Source organism: Trichosurus vulpecula, chromosome 3, assembly GCF_011100635.1.
Source record: "Trichosurus vulpecula isolate mTriVul1 chromosome 3, mTriVul1.pri, whole genome shotgun sequence".
Lineage (NCBI taxonomy): Eukaryota > Metazoa > Chordata > Mammalia > Diprotodontia > Phalangeridae > Trichosurus > Trichosurus vulpecula.
The window spans coordinates 327157221-327176473 of NC_050575.1; the positions used below are offsets into that span (position 1 = coordinate 327157221).

General features: G+C 35.0%; 1 protein-coding gene across 1 annotated transcript in view; it reads left to right on the plus strand.

The window, feature by feature from the left end:
• Positions 1-19253, plus strand: part of LOC118842554 (ubiquitin carboxyl-terminal hydrolase 34-like) — a 127983-nt gene that overhangs the window by 43012 nt on the left and 65718 nt on the right. Inside the window, exons 14-22 of the mRNA XM_036750014.1 lie at positions 748-899; positions 3351-3464; positions 5052-5151; positions 5295-5454; positions 9680-9806; positions 9901-10048; positions 13618-13718; positions 14277-14486; positions 18863-18988. Of these exons, the coding sequence (XP_036605909.1) occupies positions 748-899; positions 3351-3464; positions 5052-5151; positions 5295-5454; positions 9680-9806; positions 9901-10048; positions 13618-13718; positions 14277-14486; positions 18863-18988 (1238 nt within the window). The remainder of the gene's footprint in view (positions 1-747; positions 900-3350; positions 3465-5051; positions 5152-5294; positions 5455-9679; positions 9807-9900; positions 10049-13617; positions 13719-14276; positions 14487-18862; positions 18989-19253) is intronic.

Here is a 19253-nt window from a genome sequence, read left to right on the forward strand (position 1 = left end):
AGTTCTTAGTAGAATTTCTCTCATCCCCTGGCCTTAGACATCAACAAATGTCGGTGCGTAAGCTGCTGAATTTTTTCCTTGCAGTTTTTTGCAGATGTTTCTCATGAGCACTGCTGTTGGAATTTACAAAATGTCCTATGTTATGATATCTTTTTGTTGCCTTTGAAAGCACCATAGAGAGAGAACCACTCATTGCTTTTATTTGCTCCTATAAGAACATCTATGGGCTATCTTTCCATTTAGCTGCAACTTCCATTTCTCTTCTGGTTTAATTTATAGCAAGAATGTTAATAGACAGTGATTCAGCTGTCAGTTAATAGGCAAGAATCTCATTTTTAGAATGCCAGACCCAACTTAAAGAAAATGTCTGATTACTATGAGGATATTATTTTGTCAGGACTTTCTGTCATGCTTTAGAAATAAAAAAAATAATGATGTATATACATGGTTATTTTGTACTTAAAAGTAATTTATAATAAGAGAAACTGGTAGTTTTATTAAAACATTCTTGAAATATTTTCATTACTGTATTTTCTATATTGTTCCTTGAGGTCTCATTAGTGGTTCATTGTCAGGAAATCACTTACTCATATTTTAAGGACTGAATCTTATATAATATAATTTGTGTTTAGGTATTTGCATATAGGTAATACATTATAACTGGTTCAGTGTATTCATTCCATTTGTGTTTCTTTTATGGGAGGAGCCCTCTTGTACATGAAAATAAAATCTTCTTTTTATATCTAGGGTTAAGTTTAGAGCAAGTCGACATTTTGTGGCGCTGCTTAGTTGAAGATTCTGAGTGTTATGATGATGCACTTCACTGGTTTTTAAATCAAGTTCGGAGCAAAGATCACGCTATGGGAATGGAAACTTACAAACATCTTTTTCTAGAAAAGGTATAGAAATTACTTTAAATGCACATGTTTTAAATTTTTCTCTCATTTTCTAGGAATCTTTTTCAGCATCATTGTTCTCTAAATTTCAGTTTTACTCACTTATTTTCTTTTGTCAGAGTTCTTCCACATTTGTACATCTTTTTCACATACTATTTTTTGTCCCTATTGAAAAAAGTGTTCAGTTTACCATTTTCCCTGGTGATTTAATTACCAAAAAGAAATTATGCATGTGCCCACACACGTGCGTATGTGTATGTATGTACATATTATTTTGTTTGAGGTTAATAAATATACTTTGCATACATGCTTTTACTTTTAGCAAAGGCACTCACTTTAAATTGCCATGAAAATACCTTTTATTGGTATAATTGGTTATCTGTCATAGGGGTTCAATGCCAATTTTATTTTTGCCATAGTTAGTAACAATACCAATGTAATCTAGTTTGGCAGTTATGATGCCATTTTGGAACATTAGAGCTCTGATTCTACTGTGTTGTTGATGTAGAGAGTAGAACTATATACCTAATCAATTGCTCTTGGATGCAAAGCTCACTTCTTTTCCAGATATTCTTGTTTTACAGGCTTCACTCCACTGTGGTAGTTGGGATCTCATTTTAGATGCTTTCCTTGTACCTACTAGGTGTACAGGTGCATTGTCCTATTCTCATGTCCTGTTCCTCTAGCAGGGCTAAGTCATTAATCTTCTCTTTTCAACTGATGTCTATTAATATTGCCTTTCATTATGGTGATGGCGAAGAGTTGACCGTAAACATGAATAATAGTATTTCTTCCCTCATTTCTCATTAGGAAATTAGGAAATTAGAGAATTAGGAAATGCTTTCCAGGTTATTTTGGTAATTCTCACGCATCTATGTTAAGATAATTAAAAAGATAAATGCTAGTGCCTTCCAGGATAAGCTGTGACACATACCATTTAGGTGATATATTGATAAATTAGTGATTATGAATAGATCTCATCTATTTTCATATTCATCACTGATTTCTGTTCAGAAAATTGCTTCTTTCACATACATTGTTTGGTTTATGTTAAATGGGTCTTAGATGTACATTGTTAAACCTTCATCCTCTGTTTTTCACAAGAGATAAATCCATTTATAAACAGTATATTTATATAGTTTGTGCCTTGAATACCCAGGAAATTATAAACACCTTCATGGCAAGGATGATCTAAAAATTTTTCTCTGTTATGTTTCCCCCTAAATGCACTATTCTTTTGAATTTCCATATTCCTTTTGAGTGTAGTATTATCTTTAAAGATATCTGATTTCTAACCTTTAGAGTTATCCTGAACTTGTCACTCTTTCTCTACATAACCAATTAGTTGACAGTTCTTCCTGATTCTGCCTCCACAACATCTCTTACTCATATCCTTCTTTTCCATTCATGTAGCATGCTTCTTAATTCAGACCCTTATCACCTCTCGTCTGGATTATTGAAATAGATTTTTAATTGATAATCCTATCTCAGTTATCTCCTTTTTCCAATACATCCTAAGCAGCTGCAAGAAGATTCTTCTAAATTATCACCTTCCCTTGCTCAGTAAATGTTAAAAGTTTATTTAGTATCTCTTGGATATTATTTGTTTTTCATTGAAAGCCCTTCATAGCCTTCCTCCAATGTAGCTTTCCCACCTTGTTGTACACTCTGCCCCCACACATACTTTATTGTCCACTCTAGCTGTCCTCCTTGATAAATCTCACATAGGTTACTCCCGTGTCCCATCCCCATGACTTTGCATACGATATTCCATTCTTGAAAAATGTTCCCTCCTTACCCCTCCCTTTTAGGATCTCTCCTTTGTTTGAAAGCTCAGCCTAAAATTCACCTCCTACTTCTGGTCATTTCTGACTCTTCTTCTTCTTCTTCTTTTTTTGCTTTTTGGCAGGGCAATTGGGGTTAAGTGACTTGCCCAAGGTCACACAGCTAGTACATGTGTCAAGTGTCTGAGGCCGGATTTGAACTCAGGTCCTCCTGACTCCAGGGCCGGTGCTCTACTCACTGCGCCACCTAGCTGCCCCCGTGACCCTTCTTCTTAGTATAACCCTGTATTTATTTTGTCAATACGTGTGTGTGTCTGTGTGTATTTATATATATACACACACGTATATATGTGTGTGTATTACATATATTATGTATATATAATATATGTGTGTGTGTGTATCCATCCCCCTAATAAGGGGGGTTTCTTGAGAGCAAAGGACATTAACTTTGTGTCTTTGCTCTATCACAATGCTTATTCATGCTTGTCGATTTTCTTTTTGTCTGTTGCCTTGCATTTCACTTATATAATGCTTACCGGAATGAATCAGCACAGTCTCAACAAATGATTGTTTGGTTTTTTTTAATGGTCTGTTGTCACCAATATTCCCTTGTAGATGATTTAAAATTATCAATTTGATATTTACTTAAAGATATCTTTATTTTATCTAGATGCCACAACTAAAACCTGAAACTATTAGTATGACTGGTTTAAACCTGTTTCAGCATCTTTGCAACTTGGCAAGATTGGCTACTAGTGCATATGATGGTGGCTCAAACTCTGAGGTATGGCTTTGGGAACTTCCCTTTATGTGTGTATTTGGTTGTTTTTCTATACCTATTTTTATTAAGGTCTTTTTACAGAAATGGAAGAATTCATTTATCAATCCATTGGTATCTATTTCTAAAAACTTTGAACTAGATTTAGCAGAAATCTTTATTGCTAACATCTTGCAAAAATTTTAGTCTTCCTTGTTAATTTCTTGAAGATAGTTCCTTCTATAGTTACGATAGCACTAAAACATTTTTTGTCAAGAACATAGAAAATCCTGACGTATTGATGAAAGATACATGCAGAGCATAATTTTAATGCACAATTGCACAATCTTTCTATCATGTTTCATTTTGTTACTGCCATTTCTTTGGGATGTTGTCGTAGCCCAAGTTATTTCATGGTTATTGGCAAATACTTTTTAATCCTAGACAAATTATTCTATTCTGAAGTGGTGTTTTGGATTTCCAGTTTATGAACTTTAACCAGCTTCAGATACTTAGACAAGTCATCTCCTCAGATTCCAGAGGTCCTGTCATTTATCCTAAAGAAGTCCGGATAATAGTTGTCAAGTTCACGTCTACTATCCTGTTTTGCCCAGGGCAACTGCCTAACCTGTCATTAAATATTAACCTGGTTTTATAGAAATCTCATTATATAGTAAAATTGATTGTCAACAGTTTTGATTTCTTTACAGACTTTAGTGTTCTACATCACTTTTTTTAAAAAAAGTTAGTAGATATTGATGGAGGGTGATAGTACAAGGAAGATCTGTTTTGCTAGGAAAATGTGTGATTCTTTTTACCAGTGTTTTCCTTAGTACCTATTTTTACCTCTGCCTCTTTGTATTCTTGTTCTTCTGGATTCAGGTTCTTGATCACCAGTCTCTTTTTGAACTTTAAGCAAATTATGATTTGTACTTATTTATTCAAGGCAACCAGAAAACTTTTAGTTAAGTAATAGCTGTACTATATAGATTGCATTTCTGCTCATCTGACAGTGCATTGCAACCATTTCCAACCTTATTGCTGCTACCAGAAGAATCAATTTATTTTTTATATTTCTCACAAAGATACCTAACTTTTCTAACTGGTTCTAGCTACAGTTTTATTTTGTCATTTCTAGCCTGGGGATAATTGACAGTAGTCCGAACTCCATGTAGTTAATGAAGTACCCACAGGGAGTTGATTGAAAACCTAACTTGGTAGTTTGTTTTTGGGTTATGTTAAAGTAAATATTACAGTTTTTAAAACTTTTGTATGTGACATAATGCAAGGCTTTCTGCCGTATTTTTTTGGCTAAACCACTGTCAGATTGTAGCTACATGTACTGGTTTGTTTCCAGCCAGACCAAGTAGATAGTTCAAATTCCCTAATTCTTGGATTAAACTTCAGCTGTTAGCTAGAATTATATCAGATATAGAAAACTTTGTATGACTTAAACATAAACATTCTAAATCATTAGAATACCTAACAGGTGTTATTCACAAACTAATAGGCCATAAATGATTACTTGATAAAGTACAAACATTTTAATTCCATGAGATTTTATTTTGTTATTTTCAGAGTAGTTTGACAAATATGTTACATTTTTCTCCATAGCTATGTGGTATGGACCAATTCTGGGGCATTGCTTTAAGAGCACAGTCTGGTGATGTTAGTCGGGCAGCTATTCAGTATATCAACTCCTATTATATTAATGGTAAGAAATTTAAATTATATTTGTAATACTGTCTAAAATGAAGTAGAAAAAATGTGTTCTGTTTTGTATTTGGAAATTTTTCGTAGTTTGGAAGATAGACACAGCTTTTATTTTTTATTTGTTTTAAATAAATCTGGTTTCAGGTAAAACAGGTTTGGAGAAAGAACAAGAATTTATTAGTAAGTGTATGGAAAGCCTTATGATAGCCTCTAGCAATCTTGAACAAGAATCACACTCAAGTCTTACCATTATTGAAAGAGGACTTCTTATGCTGAAGACACATCTGGAAGCATTTCGAAGAAGGTAATTTTTGAATAACACATTTCATCTTATTGCATTTTCTCCTTATCTTTTATGCATATGTAAAAATAATATGTATCTTAGATCAAGTGAAAAATTTGTGAAAAAGACTCATGATTATGTAACCTGCATTAGTAATGCAGATTCTTTTGTTGGCAAATCTTTTTTCTTTCTCTAGGGTAGAAAAGAGCACTAGTTCTTGAGTCATAGGACCTAGGTTCAAATTCTACTTCTAATGTTTATTGCCTTTGCGACCACTCTGGACCTTTTAACTCTTTAACTATGGTCCCATGGTCCTATTTATGGACTTCATGGTTTAAAAATATATTGTAAACCTTTTAATAATGAATAAGCATGAGGAGCTCTTCTTTATTCCAATTATGGACTTTCCAGGAAATTTTCACTTATCAAAAATTTTTATTATTAATTGTCTCTAACTGAAAGGGAGAAGATGGATGAGAAAAAAATCACCTAGTTGCAGGGACATATTTAAATATGCCTTCAGCAGCAAAATTAACTATGCCTACACAATTCCAAGAAAGAATATTGACTGATTTCCTTTGCTTTTTTCCTCCTAAAATAGTTGATAGTGTTTTCCTTCAGTGTTAGTCAATGTCCTTATATATAATTTAGTTTTTCATTGCATTCAATGCAGATATAAAATATATTTACATTAATGAAAACATTGACTGAAAGGGAAGACTGCTTTTATTAATAAATGTAATTCTTTTCATTGAGTATGAATAAATTTAAAAATCCAAATGGCCTGTTAAGAATAACATTCATAATAACATTCAAAACCATTAAGAATGACTTCTTCCAATCAGCTAAGACTTATATATTAATTTAAAGTATCAAATATTTTCATAATTCTGTATTTTCTTTTTTTAAAAATATGCCAATTACTGAACAGTGTTATTTGAGTAAATGACAATTATTTGGCTATTAGTGCTGGGAGAAGGAGTTGTTGAGTTATGTAGGGGAACTACAGTAAATGACAATTTCCAATACAATAATAAGTTAAATTTTTCTTTGAAGGAACTCATTCTGATAGATAACCTATTGCTTCACAATGTTTTTTTCATAAAACTGTGTATTAATTAAATTGCATAGTTTTTTTAAAGTGTTCTCTGTACAAGCGTTCAGTGGTTACCTTCTAATTTATTAATGAAATGGTTCATTTAAAGTGACCGAGATGCTTAGAATACATTTTGTCATACTGTATTCATGCAGCATGAATTAAATGAATATAATAATGTGATTTGGGAAGGGTTAGAAATTTTTACATACAACTAGGAAATCAGATATACAGGCAATGGGGCATAGAAATCTATCTTGCCCTACAAGAAAGTATGGGAAAAGGGGATGGGGAGGGGTGGTGGCCTACTGTGAACTCCTTTCACTCTGTCCCTGCAGTTTTTTCCCACTAACATTCTCCGTTGTCTTTGGTGTTTGTGGGTTGAGAAGTCTGGTAACTGCCACAGCTCACTGATTCAGGGCACTAGGGCCTGTTCCGCCTGGCTCCCAGTCTGTTTGGTCTGCTCACAGCACAGTGCGACAGACCTTACCCAATGACCATCCAGGCTGTCCTGGGCTAGATCCCTGCTTGCTCTTCTATTTCATTGGCTCTGCGGTTCTAGAATTTGTTCAGAGCCATTTTTATAGGTGTTTGGAGGGTCCTGGGGGAGAGCTTTACCCAAGTCCCCGCTTTCCAGCCGCTATCTTGGCTCTGCCCCTGAGATGTGATATATATATATAATTGAAGAAACAGCAGAGATTACTAGAGGTCAATTGGGAGATGTAAGAGAGAGCAGTGTCAGATGCTACCAAAAAAAAATAGAGAGGTGTAAGGCACAGGGACAAATGAAATGATACATTATGATCTGATGGGATTTCAAAGCTTTTGGTCACTGAAGTAGAACATTTGTGTGTCATGACAGTCAGTAAGTATTGATTAAGGGCCTGCTTTGTGCCAGGCACAGAGATGAGCCCTGGGGATACAAAGAAAAGGAAAACAAAGCCCTTGTGGAGCTCCCCATTTAATGGCGGACACAACATGGAAACAACTACATATATTTAAAAAAGGAAAAAATCAACAGAAGGAATATATTAGAATCAAGGTATTGGGAAAGTCTTCCTATAGAAAGTGGGATTTTAGATGGAACTTGAAAGATGCCAGGGAAGCCAAGAAGGAGAGTATTCTAGATATGGATGGGACAGCCAGTGAAAATAGCTGGAGCTGTGAAATGGAGTGTCTTTTAGACCAGTAACAGGGTAGCCAATGTAACTAGATCAGAGTACAGGGGAGGGGTATGGTAGGGAGAGATGTGGTACAAAGGGGTAAAGTGTAAAGGTATGAGAAAAACAAGTAAGGTGGGAAATGGCGAGGAGTATCTAAGGAAATGCTTTGAATGCCAAACAGAATATTTCTGTTCAATTCTGGAAGACAGAATCAAGAATATAACCAGCTTTATTTGTACCTAATATGGCATAAGGGAGTAGGGCATAGGAATTGAGAAGTTTGAGGAATTGGTAATTATTTGGATATTTGAGAAGCCATGAAGTCCCTTAGCACAAGGACAGGAGTTGAGTTGGAGAGTACTATGAACCTGTTACTGAATTCATTTTAAAAAGGAGGGTGAATACCCTGGGAGGAATTATCCACTACTAGAATCTTGATTAGATGATACATTTGAATTGTGTAAACATGAAAGAAGGAGAGGTTCTTGAATGATTGCAGCAAAAGGAGAGTCTGGAAGTGGACGTGAATATGAACTGATGTGACTACTAGTTAAAATTTTCCTGATAGTTTTGTACGTTTAATTATATTTATATATATTGTCTATATATTTAAATATACATGTAGCACCCTGGGGTATGCTTTATTTTCTGTCAACATAAAACATAAAAGGTAGACTTTCTTTCTCTCAGAAAGTTCTTCTACCCTAGAAAATTAATTAGAAATCTCATAAAAGACTTTTTTACAAGATACGCAACAGTGAGGTTATATAGAAATTTAATTACTGGTTGACCTATTTGACAATGCAGTTCTTTTTCTCTAGCTCTGCTAATAGACATTTGATTGAGGATCTCTCCAAGGCAATAGGCATTCATTCCACTTGGTTTCTATTACATATGGTATTTGTTTTAGATATTGATTATCTGGACCCTATGACTTTATCCCCTATATTTAGTTGCCTTCAAAGCTGAGTTATGGGAAATATAAAAAAAAGTTTCCATGTACCATTTTAAACTTGGCAATATTTATGGGATGTTCTACAAAGATTTCATTTTGGCTATTTGTTAATGGAGGAGAATACATATTTTACATGCTACTGTTAGTATTTTAAAGAACAGTGAGTTTACTCATGTCGATGTTTCTGTATACCAATACAGATGAAGACCCCTCCACAACTTAACAGAGACATTTTGAGTTTATGGTCAAAAAAATTGTCAACTGGAAATGAATTTTGTGGTGATGAGCTTCGCAAAATTTGCTGAGGTCAATCCTAGCAGGACAATAATTCTTAAAGCTTTTCTAGCTCAGGAGAAGCTAGCTCAGTTTATACACTGCTGGCTTAGCCACTGGGAAAACCCACTTATAATATGGTTATAATGGATAGTTTTTAGCCTGTTTTAAAAATAAAACTTTTCAATTGCCTTTGCCTCTATTGACTATTTTCTATGTTAAATTTATTTTTCTCCTGAGGAAATAAAACAGGTCAACATTTTGCTTTTTTATACCAGTTTTCAGAGTATTCAGTATAAGCCACCATCTCTCTTCCCCATTATGGTGATGGTAGAGGTAATCTTTGATTTCTTTAAATTGAGGTTTCATTTCTAATAGTTTGCCTCTAAGAAATATAAATTGTTGGTATGTTGCTGATGGTAATATGTATACATATTGTATATACATAATACATAATAATGTGTACATGAATTCCTTACATATATTTAGTTCATTACACTTAAGTTTGAGTTTGAAAATCAGGATTTAAATTTAATTTTTGATTGAACAATGGTATAGACTAAACTAGAATGTATTTAATAGCTACCACTTATATAGGACATTAAGTTCACAAAACACTACATATTTTGTCTCATTTTATTCTCGCAATAACTTTGGAAGATTTTTAAAAATATGCCCCTCAATTTTTTTTTAATTTTAAGAATTTTAATACAGCAAGAAAATAGAAATAATATTTTGTATGGTTTTTATCTGTTTTAGGTTTGCTTATCATCTGCGACAGTGGCAAATTGAAGGCACTGGTATTAATAGTCATTTAAAAGCACTCAGTGACAAACAATCATTACCACTAAGAATTGTATGTCAGCCAGCTGGCCTTCCTGACAAGGTAATCAAACATTTGATTCCTAAATTGGTTATTATTTCCACATGTAAATATTTGTTCTTTCAAATTTTAAACTTGGTCATATTTTGTATTTCAGATGACTATTGAAATGTATCCTAGTGACCAGGTAGCAGATCTTAGGGCAGAAGTAACTCATTGGTATGAAAATTTACAAAAAAAGCAGATAAGTCAACAAGCACAGCTTCAGGAATTTCATCAAAGCAGCGGAAAGGGAGAATTTCCTGGTAAATGGCTTTTCTGATGATCATAATCTCATTTTTCTTCTCTCAGAATTGATCATATCCCACTGACTGGTCAACTCTGCGGATAGTGCTCAACTGGGCTTCTCAAGGGATTCAGGCAGAATTTCTAACTACCCTGTCTGAAAGCCTATATTCAAATAAAGTGAATAGCCAAACCAAAAGAAAAAAAAAAAGCAGTTTATTAGTGCACTAAAGAAGAACTACTTGTTGAATGTAGCTTCAGCATTTATAGGAAAGGGACTGGGCTACAATTTTCAAATGACATTGAGAAGGAATGATTCCTGGGAATACATGGGGGGACATTCTGGAGAAATATTTGGAATGTAACTGGTAGGATTCGTTGTTAGAATCTGAAAAGATTCCTTCTTCAAGGGCAGAAAAGAAGAGGAAGTGACCACTTTTGTAACAATTGTCAAGTCCATTTGATTTAGTACTAAAATTGATTGACATAAGAGAACACTACAGATGTCTCTTCACTAAGGATACCAGATAGTTTTTTTTAGCGGTGGATGAGACACACAGTTTTTGGTATCCTCATGTAATTTATTTTTCCCTCATTTCCTTGAAAAGTTTCTCATATTATCTTTTATAGAATTAAAACCATTAATTCCATGCCAGAATAGAAAGCAATTTTTTTTTTTATTAAGGCTTTTCAGGGAACTATTCACCAATTTATTTCTAAACATAACTGAAGAAAATCACATGAATTTAACGTTGTTGGGGGCCTCAACTGTCAGTTAGTCTAACCATATGCAAAAGGAATCCTCACTATACTATGACAAATAGCACTTTATATACTGTACCTGACATTTGGTTGTTCAGTTTCTGCTTGAAGATCTCCAGTGAGGGAGAAACCATAGAATTTCAAGGTCATTCATTGTACTTTTGGTTTGGAAAGTTTTTGCTATCATTAGGCCCAAATTTGCTTCCTCAGTTTCTACCCACAGTTTCTAGTTATGCTTAATGGGCCTAACAGAACAAGATTAATCTCTCTTTCATATGAAAGCTTTTCAAGCAGTTTAAGAGAGCCATCCTTCCTGAGTCTTTTTTCTGCAGGCTAACAGTTTGTTTAGTGAATCTGTATATAACTATAGGACCTGGTCTCAAAGTGTCCCTCACTGTTCTGGTTGCCTTTCTCTGAATGGTCCAGCTCATCGGTATTATTCTTAAATTGTAATATCCTCAGTTGAATATAATTCTTTGGATACAGAACAGGACTGAGTACATCGGGATTTTTACCTTCCTATTCCTGAAAACTATGCCTTTCTTGAACCATGGGGCATCTAGGTGGTGCAGTGGACAGAGCACTGGGCCTGGCATTCAGAATCCCCAAGTTCAAACCTGACCTCAGGTACTTGCTAAGCAGTATGATCCTGAGCAAGTCACTTGACTCTGTTTGTTTCAATTTCCTTTTCTGTAAAGTGAGCTGGAGAAGGAGATGATAAACCACTCCAGTATCTTTGCCCAGAAAACCTCAAATGGAGTTACAAAGAGTCAGACACAACTGAAACAACTCAACAGCAACTAAATGCCTTTTTTATTATGGCCCAAGAATACATTAACTTTTTGGCTGCTAGATCACACTGCTGATTCATATTCAACATGAAGTTCTTAAAACCCCCAAATCTGGTTTCTTATAAGACTTCCCCATCTTGAACTTGTGAAACTGATTTTCTGAACCAAAGTTCCTACTTTACCTTTTTTCTAGTTGAATTTATTCTTTATAGATTTAGCCCAATGCTTTAGCTTATCAAGAACTTGTGGACACTGACACTGTTATGCATCTGTAAACTGCTGTTGTATCATCTGTAAGCTTAAAAACATTAAACAACCCAGAGCATCTGTAGGATACTTATAATACGTAGAAATGAGAAAAAAGGTTAATCTTGTCTTTTTTTCCCCCAAAACAAATGCACTTTATTTTAGATACCTGAATAGAATAGAATCATTAATATTTCTTAGTAGTACTATAATGCTGGCAATGTGTTTTATATATATATTATCTTATTTGCACTTCATGCCAGTCCTGAGATAAGTACTACAGGTATTATTTTCCCTAAACAAAAAGTTTGCAACTTACGTTAGATCTAGCTTAGAAGTGTAAAAGGCAGATTTGAACCTATGTCTTCCTTGCATTCCTGTCTAACACTTTTTACACTATAACAGGCTGCCTCTTATTTAAACAATTCTATACATAAAATGAAAATGTAATAATTCGTAAAGTACTTGTATACATTCTTCAAAAGCTTTGTGACTTGTTTTCAATGTGGGTACTTTTCTCTATCTCTCTGACATTTAAATGATTTCATTAGTTTCTCTGAGCAGAAAACAATTTTCTAACCAATATTCTAATGCTACATCTTTTCTAATCATCTAGGTTGGTCCATGTTTAAAGCACACGGAAAAGGAAAGAGGTTGAAATTGTTCAGTAAAACAAAACATTTAAATTCTTCTCAAAAGAATGAGAGGAAGAAGTGGTGGGAAATAATCAATATTTAGCTTTGCAAAAGTTTTTCTTAGCACTGCATTTTGTTCAAGGTCCTGAACTTCCTTTGTGATCCTGATCACTTCTTTGTGTTTTCTTGACCTCTTGATATTTCTCCCTTTTTCACCGCTAAACTCACTAGGGCAAAGAAACAAATATTAAGTGCCATCAATGCAGGAGAAGATTCTTACCTGTAAAATGAAGAAACCTAGAATAGATAACCTCCAATGTACCTTCAGATTTTTGTATTATGATTTTAAGCTCCGCAGTCATCCAAGGATTGAATAAAGTCTGTAGGTCTTGATTGCCAAGAACATAGATATTTATAATGATATTGATAGAATTTTATGGATTTGTTTATTGGGCATGTGAAATTTTTGTGCCAGTAACATACTGATATTCTCACTTCCATTGTACTCATTGTTTGATTTTTTGAAAAATATACATTCTTTCAACTTGAGTATGAAGAAATTTTTAAAAAGTGTTTCAAATCGGCCCTTCAGAGATAGCAATACTAGTTCTTTTCCTCTTTCATGACTGCCTTGGTTGTGTAACTAGTTTTTCTTTTCCTTTTTTTTTTGTCATGGCATTCCTTTTGCTTCTGTTTCTATGATTTCTAGAGATCATTCCTTTTCATTTCCTACTAATTATTACTGTGTTGTAATACCTGGTTTCCTTTTTGGTTTTAGTATATCCCATTTCTAGATTGGTGTTAGAGTAAGGAAATAGAAGTGCAGGAGCAAATTATTTACCAATAGGAAGCTTTCCTTACTGTACTCATGAAATCTTTGTGAATTCCCATCCATAATTGAAAGCAGTTGTAGGCTTACTTGGTTATACTGATATTTCCAGAAAGCTGTTTTGTAATTGCTTAACCATCAGATATCAAAACATTCACAAAAAACATCATTAGCACACTGTCTTTTACTTTCACATTTTAGGAATAAAATTTAACTGTTAAAAGTTTTGATATTTCTTGCTGTCACTACTCTTTGAAATAGATTATTTAAAAATATATCTAAAGATATTTCCTTTGAAAAGTTTCCTGCAATTGCATTTTTTCAAGGTGGTCTCACAGGACCTGTTAGAATGATTTCAGCTGGGCATGAACTAACAACAGACAATGATGAAAAAACACTTCATGAACTGAGATTTAAGGATATGCAGGTACTCATTGTGAAAGATAGTTTTAAATTTTCGTGGTATGCGATTTTTATTTTCATGGTTTTGGGGGTGTGGTTTCTGGTAAATTCTATTGAATTTGTTATTATACCTATTTCATATTTGCTTCTTGGAAAGATGTTATATTACCACACTGAGATCTTATATGTCAGAAACAACTGTCTCACTTTGTATAGCTGAAGAATAGCCAACTTCTACGTTAGCTGTAAAATGGCACCAGATAGGCACCTTTATTAAAATGACATTAAATTTTTAAATATATGGTACAACCAAAGCATAAATATTTAACTAATATGCTGTTTATGTTAAAACAGTGTTAGCCATTATATTTTATTGTATTACACTATGAGCACAGTACTGTAGGATACTTATAAATGAAAGAAAAGGTTAATCTTGTCTTTTTTTTCCAAAACAAATGCAGTGTATTTCATGTACCTGTTTTCAAACTTTTATAAAACCATACAAAAAAATTCTCTGTACTGTATTTATAAACTGTTGACCCCAAAATGGAAATAACGATAGTTTCTACCCGTTCATTTCTAGATGGTATTTGTTTCACTGGGAGCACCAAGACGAGAACGGAAAGGAGAAGGTGTTCAGTTACCAGCTTCTTGCCTCCCACCTCCTCAGAAGGACAACATTCCCATGCTTTTGCTTTTACAAGAGCCTCATCTTACCACCCTGTTTGATTTATTAGAAATGCTTGCATCATTTAAACCTCCTTCTAGAGAAGTGACAATGGAAGATATTGAGGTGATTGATTCAGTTTTTTGTTTCATTGACTTTTAAATTATTTGGATTTGGAGAAATGACTTTTTCCTACATATTTTTCATTGCTTCAAAATGAGGAAAGTATCTAACTAGCTGCTCATGTCTCCCATGTATCAATCTCCTTGAAATCGTTCCTTAATTTTTCTGGAAATATAAGGGTATTCCTAGTTCATTAGTATGCTTTATTAAGCAGTAGCTACAGAGTGCTTTGTGAGCCATGGAAAATAACCAATAAAGCTAAATATAAGTACAGTGATTTCATGCTATAAAAAGAATATTAGATTCTCCTCTCCCCCCCCCCCAAACTCCCCATTGATTGGTAGGTTTGTGTAGGTCTTCCCTATCCTGTTAAAGGGATTCTTTGCACATGTAGGGAGGAGCCAGTGAAGCAGCAATTGCTTCCAGATTTCTATACCAGCATAGTTATCATGGTCATGTAGTAGAAAATCCTTTTGCTTTATGTTTTTTGTTTGCCAAAATTAGTTCAAAGTCAGTTAGTTCATTTCATAGCTTCCTGTCCCATTCCAACTTTTTGTTCCTTTCCCAGTTCTCACAGCTGCTTTACACTCCATCCCCCACCCCCATTTCTCTCACTCTCTGTCTCTCCATTTATCTCATCTCTCTCTTTTTCAACATTCTCTCCCACGTCCCCCCCATACCTCTTTTTATTCTTGTTTCTCTCTAGCCTTCTTTTTTTCCCTCTCTCCCTTTAATTGGTTCATTCATTCAGTAAACATTTATTATACACTTACTATGTGCCACATATTGTGCTAAACACTAGGGATACAAAAAGAGGCAAAAGACAATCCCTGTTTTAGGGTGTTTACAATCTTTATCTAATGGAGGAGGCAACATGCAAACAAATATATGCAAACCAAGCTATATACAGAATAAATGGGAAATAATTAACAGTGGGAAGGCACTCAAATTAAAAGAGCTTAGGGATAGCTTCTTGTAGCAAGTAGTATTTTCATTGGTACTTACAGGAAGCCAGGGAAATCTGTAGTGATCAGAAGAGGGAGAAAGTGTTCCAGGCAAGTAAGATAACCAGAGAAATGGCTTTAGCTGAGAGATGGAATATCTTGTTCATGGAATAGTCAAGAGACTAGTGTCACTGGAAGGAAGAGAATGAGTGGGGCGATAAGGTGTTCAAGAATACTGCAAAGATAAGAGGGAGATAGGTTATCAGGGGCTTTGAATGCCAAACAGAGCAAATTTTATTTGTTTCTGGAGGTAATTGGGAGTCATTGGAGGTTGTTGAGTAGAGGATGATCAGATGTTACATTTTAGGAAGATCACTTTAGTGCCTGAATGGAGAATGGATTTGAGTGGGGGAAGTCCTTGAGGCAGTGAGGCCCACCAGCATAATATTGGAGTGATTAGGTCTTGCACCTGAGTAGTATCAGTGTCAATTTCATGGAAGAGAAAGGGAGCCCCTTTAAGAGATTTTGCAAAGATGAAATTGACAGACCACTCTTGGTCACAGATTGGATGTGGGGGTGAGAGATAGTGAGGAGTCCAGCATGACTCCTATTTTGTAGTCTGAGGGACTTGAGGATGGTGTTGCCCTCTACAGTAATATGCGAGGTAGACGTTGGGGAGGGTTTAGGAGTATAGGTAATGTGTTCTGTTTTAGATATATGGAGTTTCAGATGTTTACTGGACATTCAGTCTGAAAGGTAGTTGGGGATGCAAAATTGATGGTCAGCAGACAGATTGGGGCAGAAAAGGTAGTTTTGAGAGTCATCAGCATAAAGATTGTGATTAAATCCATGATAGCTAATGAGATCATTAAGTGAACTAACATAGAGGTAGAAGATAAGAGATCCCAGGATAAAACACTGAGGTACGCTAGCGTTTAGGGAGTATGCTGTGGAATAGAATTCAGCAAAAGAGACAGAGAAGTAGAGGTCAGTCAGATACGTATGAAGAAAAACAGGAGAGTCCAGTGTCCTGAAAAACCTAAAACAAAAAAGAGTATCAAAGAGGAGAGGGTGATTAATAGTGTCAGAGGCTGCAGAGAGGTCAAGGAGAATGAAGACTGAGAAAAGGCCATTGAGTTTGGCAACTAGGAAACCATTAGTATCTTTGGAGAGAACAGTTTTGGTAGAAATATAAGGTCAAATTGTAAGGGGAAAGTAAGAGTAGAGAAAGTTGAGGCACCTATTTTAGATGGCCTTTTCAATGCATTTAACTACAGAAGGCAGAGGAGATAGAGGACAATAATTAGCAGGCATGGAAGGAATAAGTGAGGGTTTTTTCACGATAGGGGAGCCACGGGCATGTTTGTATTCGGTAGAAACTGAACCAGTAAGACAGGGAGAGATTGAAATATGTGAAGTAAGGATAAAAGAGGAGGAAATCTGTTGAAGATGATGGGATGGAATGAGATCACTTGATTAAAGTTAGCCTTTATAGAAAGTAAGGTCACTTTATCATGTGAGACAGAGATGAAGGAGGAAAATATGGCAGAAGGCGTTTGAGTGATAGGAATGAAGAAGAAGGGAAAAGAGGGAATTCACAACAGATAGCCTCAGTTTTGTCTATAAAGTGTGAGGTAAAGTTTTCTGCCAAGTGGGTTGAAATCATGGGAGGTTTGAGGATGAATGAAAAGGTACCTCCTGGTTTTTTTCTTTAACTCTTAGTCTTAATACTCTTCTTGTTATCTTAAGTTTCACTCTGTTTTGATTCCTCTATTCCTACTGTAAATATAATGACTTAAATAACAAAATGTTTTTAGCATGAAGGACACTAGAACTACTACATTTGGATTCTAATAGTGCAACTTCAGTTATGATTATATAGGAGATGGGAACGGCACTGAAGAAAACAGAGTCAAAGAAAATAGCCAAATTAGACCAGGTATACATTGAGGAAATTTATGTTAGGGTCAACACATTTGTCAGGGCATTCAAGTATGGGGGAAAAACAGATCTCTGGCCTTATTGTTTATTTGTTTATTGTGAAAAAGCATTTAATTTATTAGAGCAGAATACTGCTTTAAAATCAAGACTCTATTGCATCAAGTTGTCTCCCATCCATACCTTTGAAACATACAAAATTTCATAAAAGATACAAAAGAAGTAATGTGGTGACAATCATGGGCAGAAAACAGAAACATGCACACCAAAGGTATATACTAGTGTGATGAATTGCAAGTTGAATAGGTACTCCCTATGGATTTTGAGTTCCTCCCAGTGATCCTGTCTACAGATGATATAATGTTTCTAAAAAGCCTGAGAATATTGCAGAACCTCATAAAAAGATGGAGTGTCCAGAAAAATTATCACTATTAGCCAGACTTTTGTTGGCCTCTCTGGTATTGTCTAGTCTTGGTTTCAAAAGGTTTTGATATTATTTGAGATATGATGCTTTGCTGCCTCCCTCAGAATTTTTCATGCATTTGGAGGAAAGTGCTTTGCAAACCTTAAACTTCTATGTAAATCTGGGAGAGAAACATATGCCAATTATACATTCCAGTAAATTTAAAATCCTCCCCCACTGTACTTAATGTAGTCTCCCTACATAAAGTTAGCATTCAGTATATATTGTTGAATTTTAACCCAGATAGTTAGAATAAAATAAAAGTTATCAGTCTGATTTGAAAAGATTCCAGAATAAAGTTGAAAGTCTGAGGGGAAATTCCCACAATGATTCAGTTGTACATCTGATATATTAATTATGATTACCTTTGTCTCAACCATTATGGTCAAGTAAGTTTTCTTTGTTATTCTTCAGGGTCCCTAACATTATTGCATATCCAATTTGGGAATTAATAAGTTCTAGAAGAAATGTAACATTTGAAACTGAAAGGGTTTTTTTTTTCTTTTTTTGAAGGGGTGGAAGGCAGGGCAATTGGAGTCACACGGGTAGTAAGTGTGTCAAGTGTCTAAGTCCAGATTTGAACTCAGGTCCTCCTGACTCCAGGGCCGGGGCACGGCTTGCTGCGCCAACTAGCTGCCCTGAAAGTATTTCTTTTTGAATATCTTGTTTAGGCCATGGTGTTGGGAATGATTACGTATACCCGTAATTCTAGCTGCAGAGGGGTGGCTAAAGCTGGTGTATCACTTGGGTTTCAGAGTTTTGAGTTGCACTAAGTAGATCTAGTAAGCCTCTGGTAGCAGAGGGCATAAGCAGGAGCCAACTAGCCCAGGTCCAGAAAAAACCAAACAGTTTAAAGCTTTCATGCCAATCAGTATTATTATTATTGGAACTTCCAGTGGCTGCTATACTATTAGCCTGAGTGAGATAGGAGAACCAGTCTTGCATTTTTAAAAAAAAGTTTCATTCAGTTTAAATTTTTAAAAAAGGCATTCTGTATTTTTGCATTACATTCTATATTATTTTTGTTTATCTAGAGTGCAAGATGTGAAGAACTTCACCTTCATGCAGAGAATCTATCCAGACATCTCTGGGAGTTGCTAATGCTTCTTCCTACATGTCCTGACATGCTACAGGCATTCCAAACAATTTCAGATGAACAGGTGAGCCCATCGGGTCAAGGCCCCATTTTAAGAAAGCATTACCTGTAATGTGATCATTTATTAAAATAGTCCTTTGGAGCATTTTAATCTTTTCTCTAGGTACATGAAAATAATTGTTGACTGTGTCACACACAGCCATAAAAACCTCTTTGTGGCAAGACCAGCAAAACTCCAAAATAATTTTAATTGAATAAGCAAAAATCCCAGCTCTTCCAGCTACTGTGGACAATTCCTTTACCCTCTGGGCCTCAGATTATTTACTTAT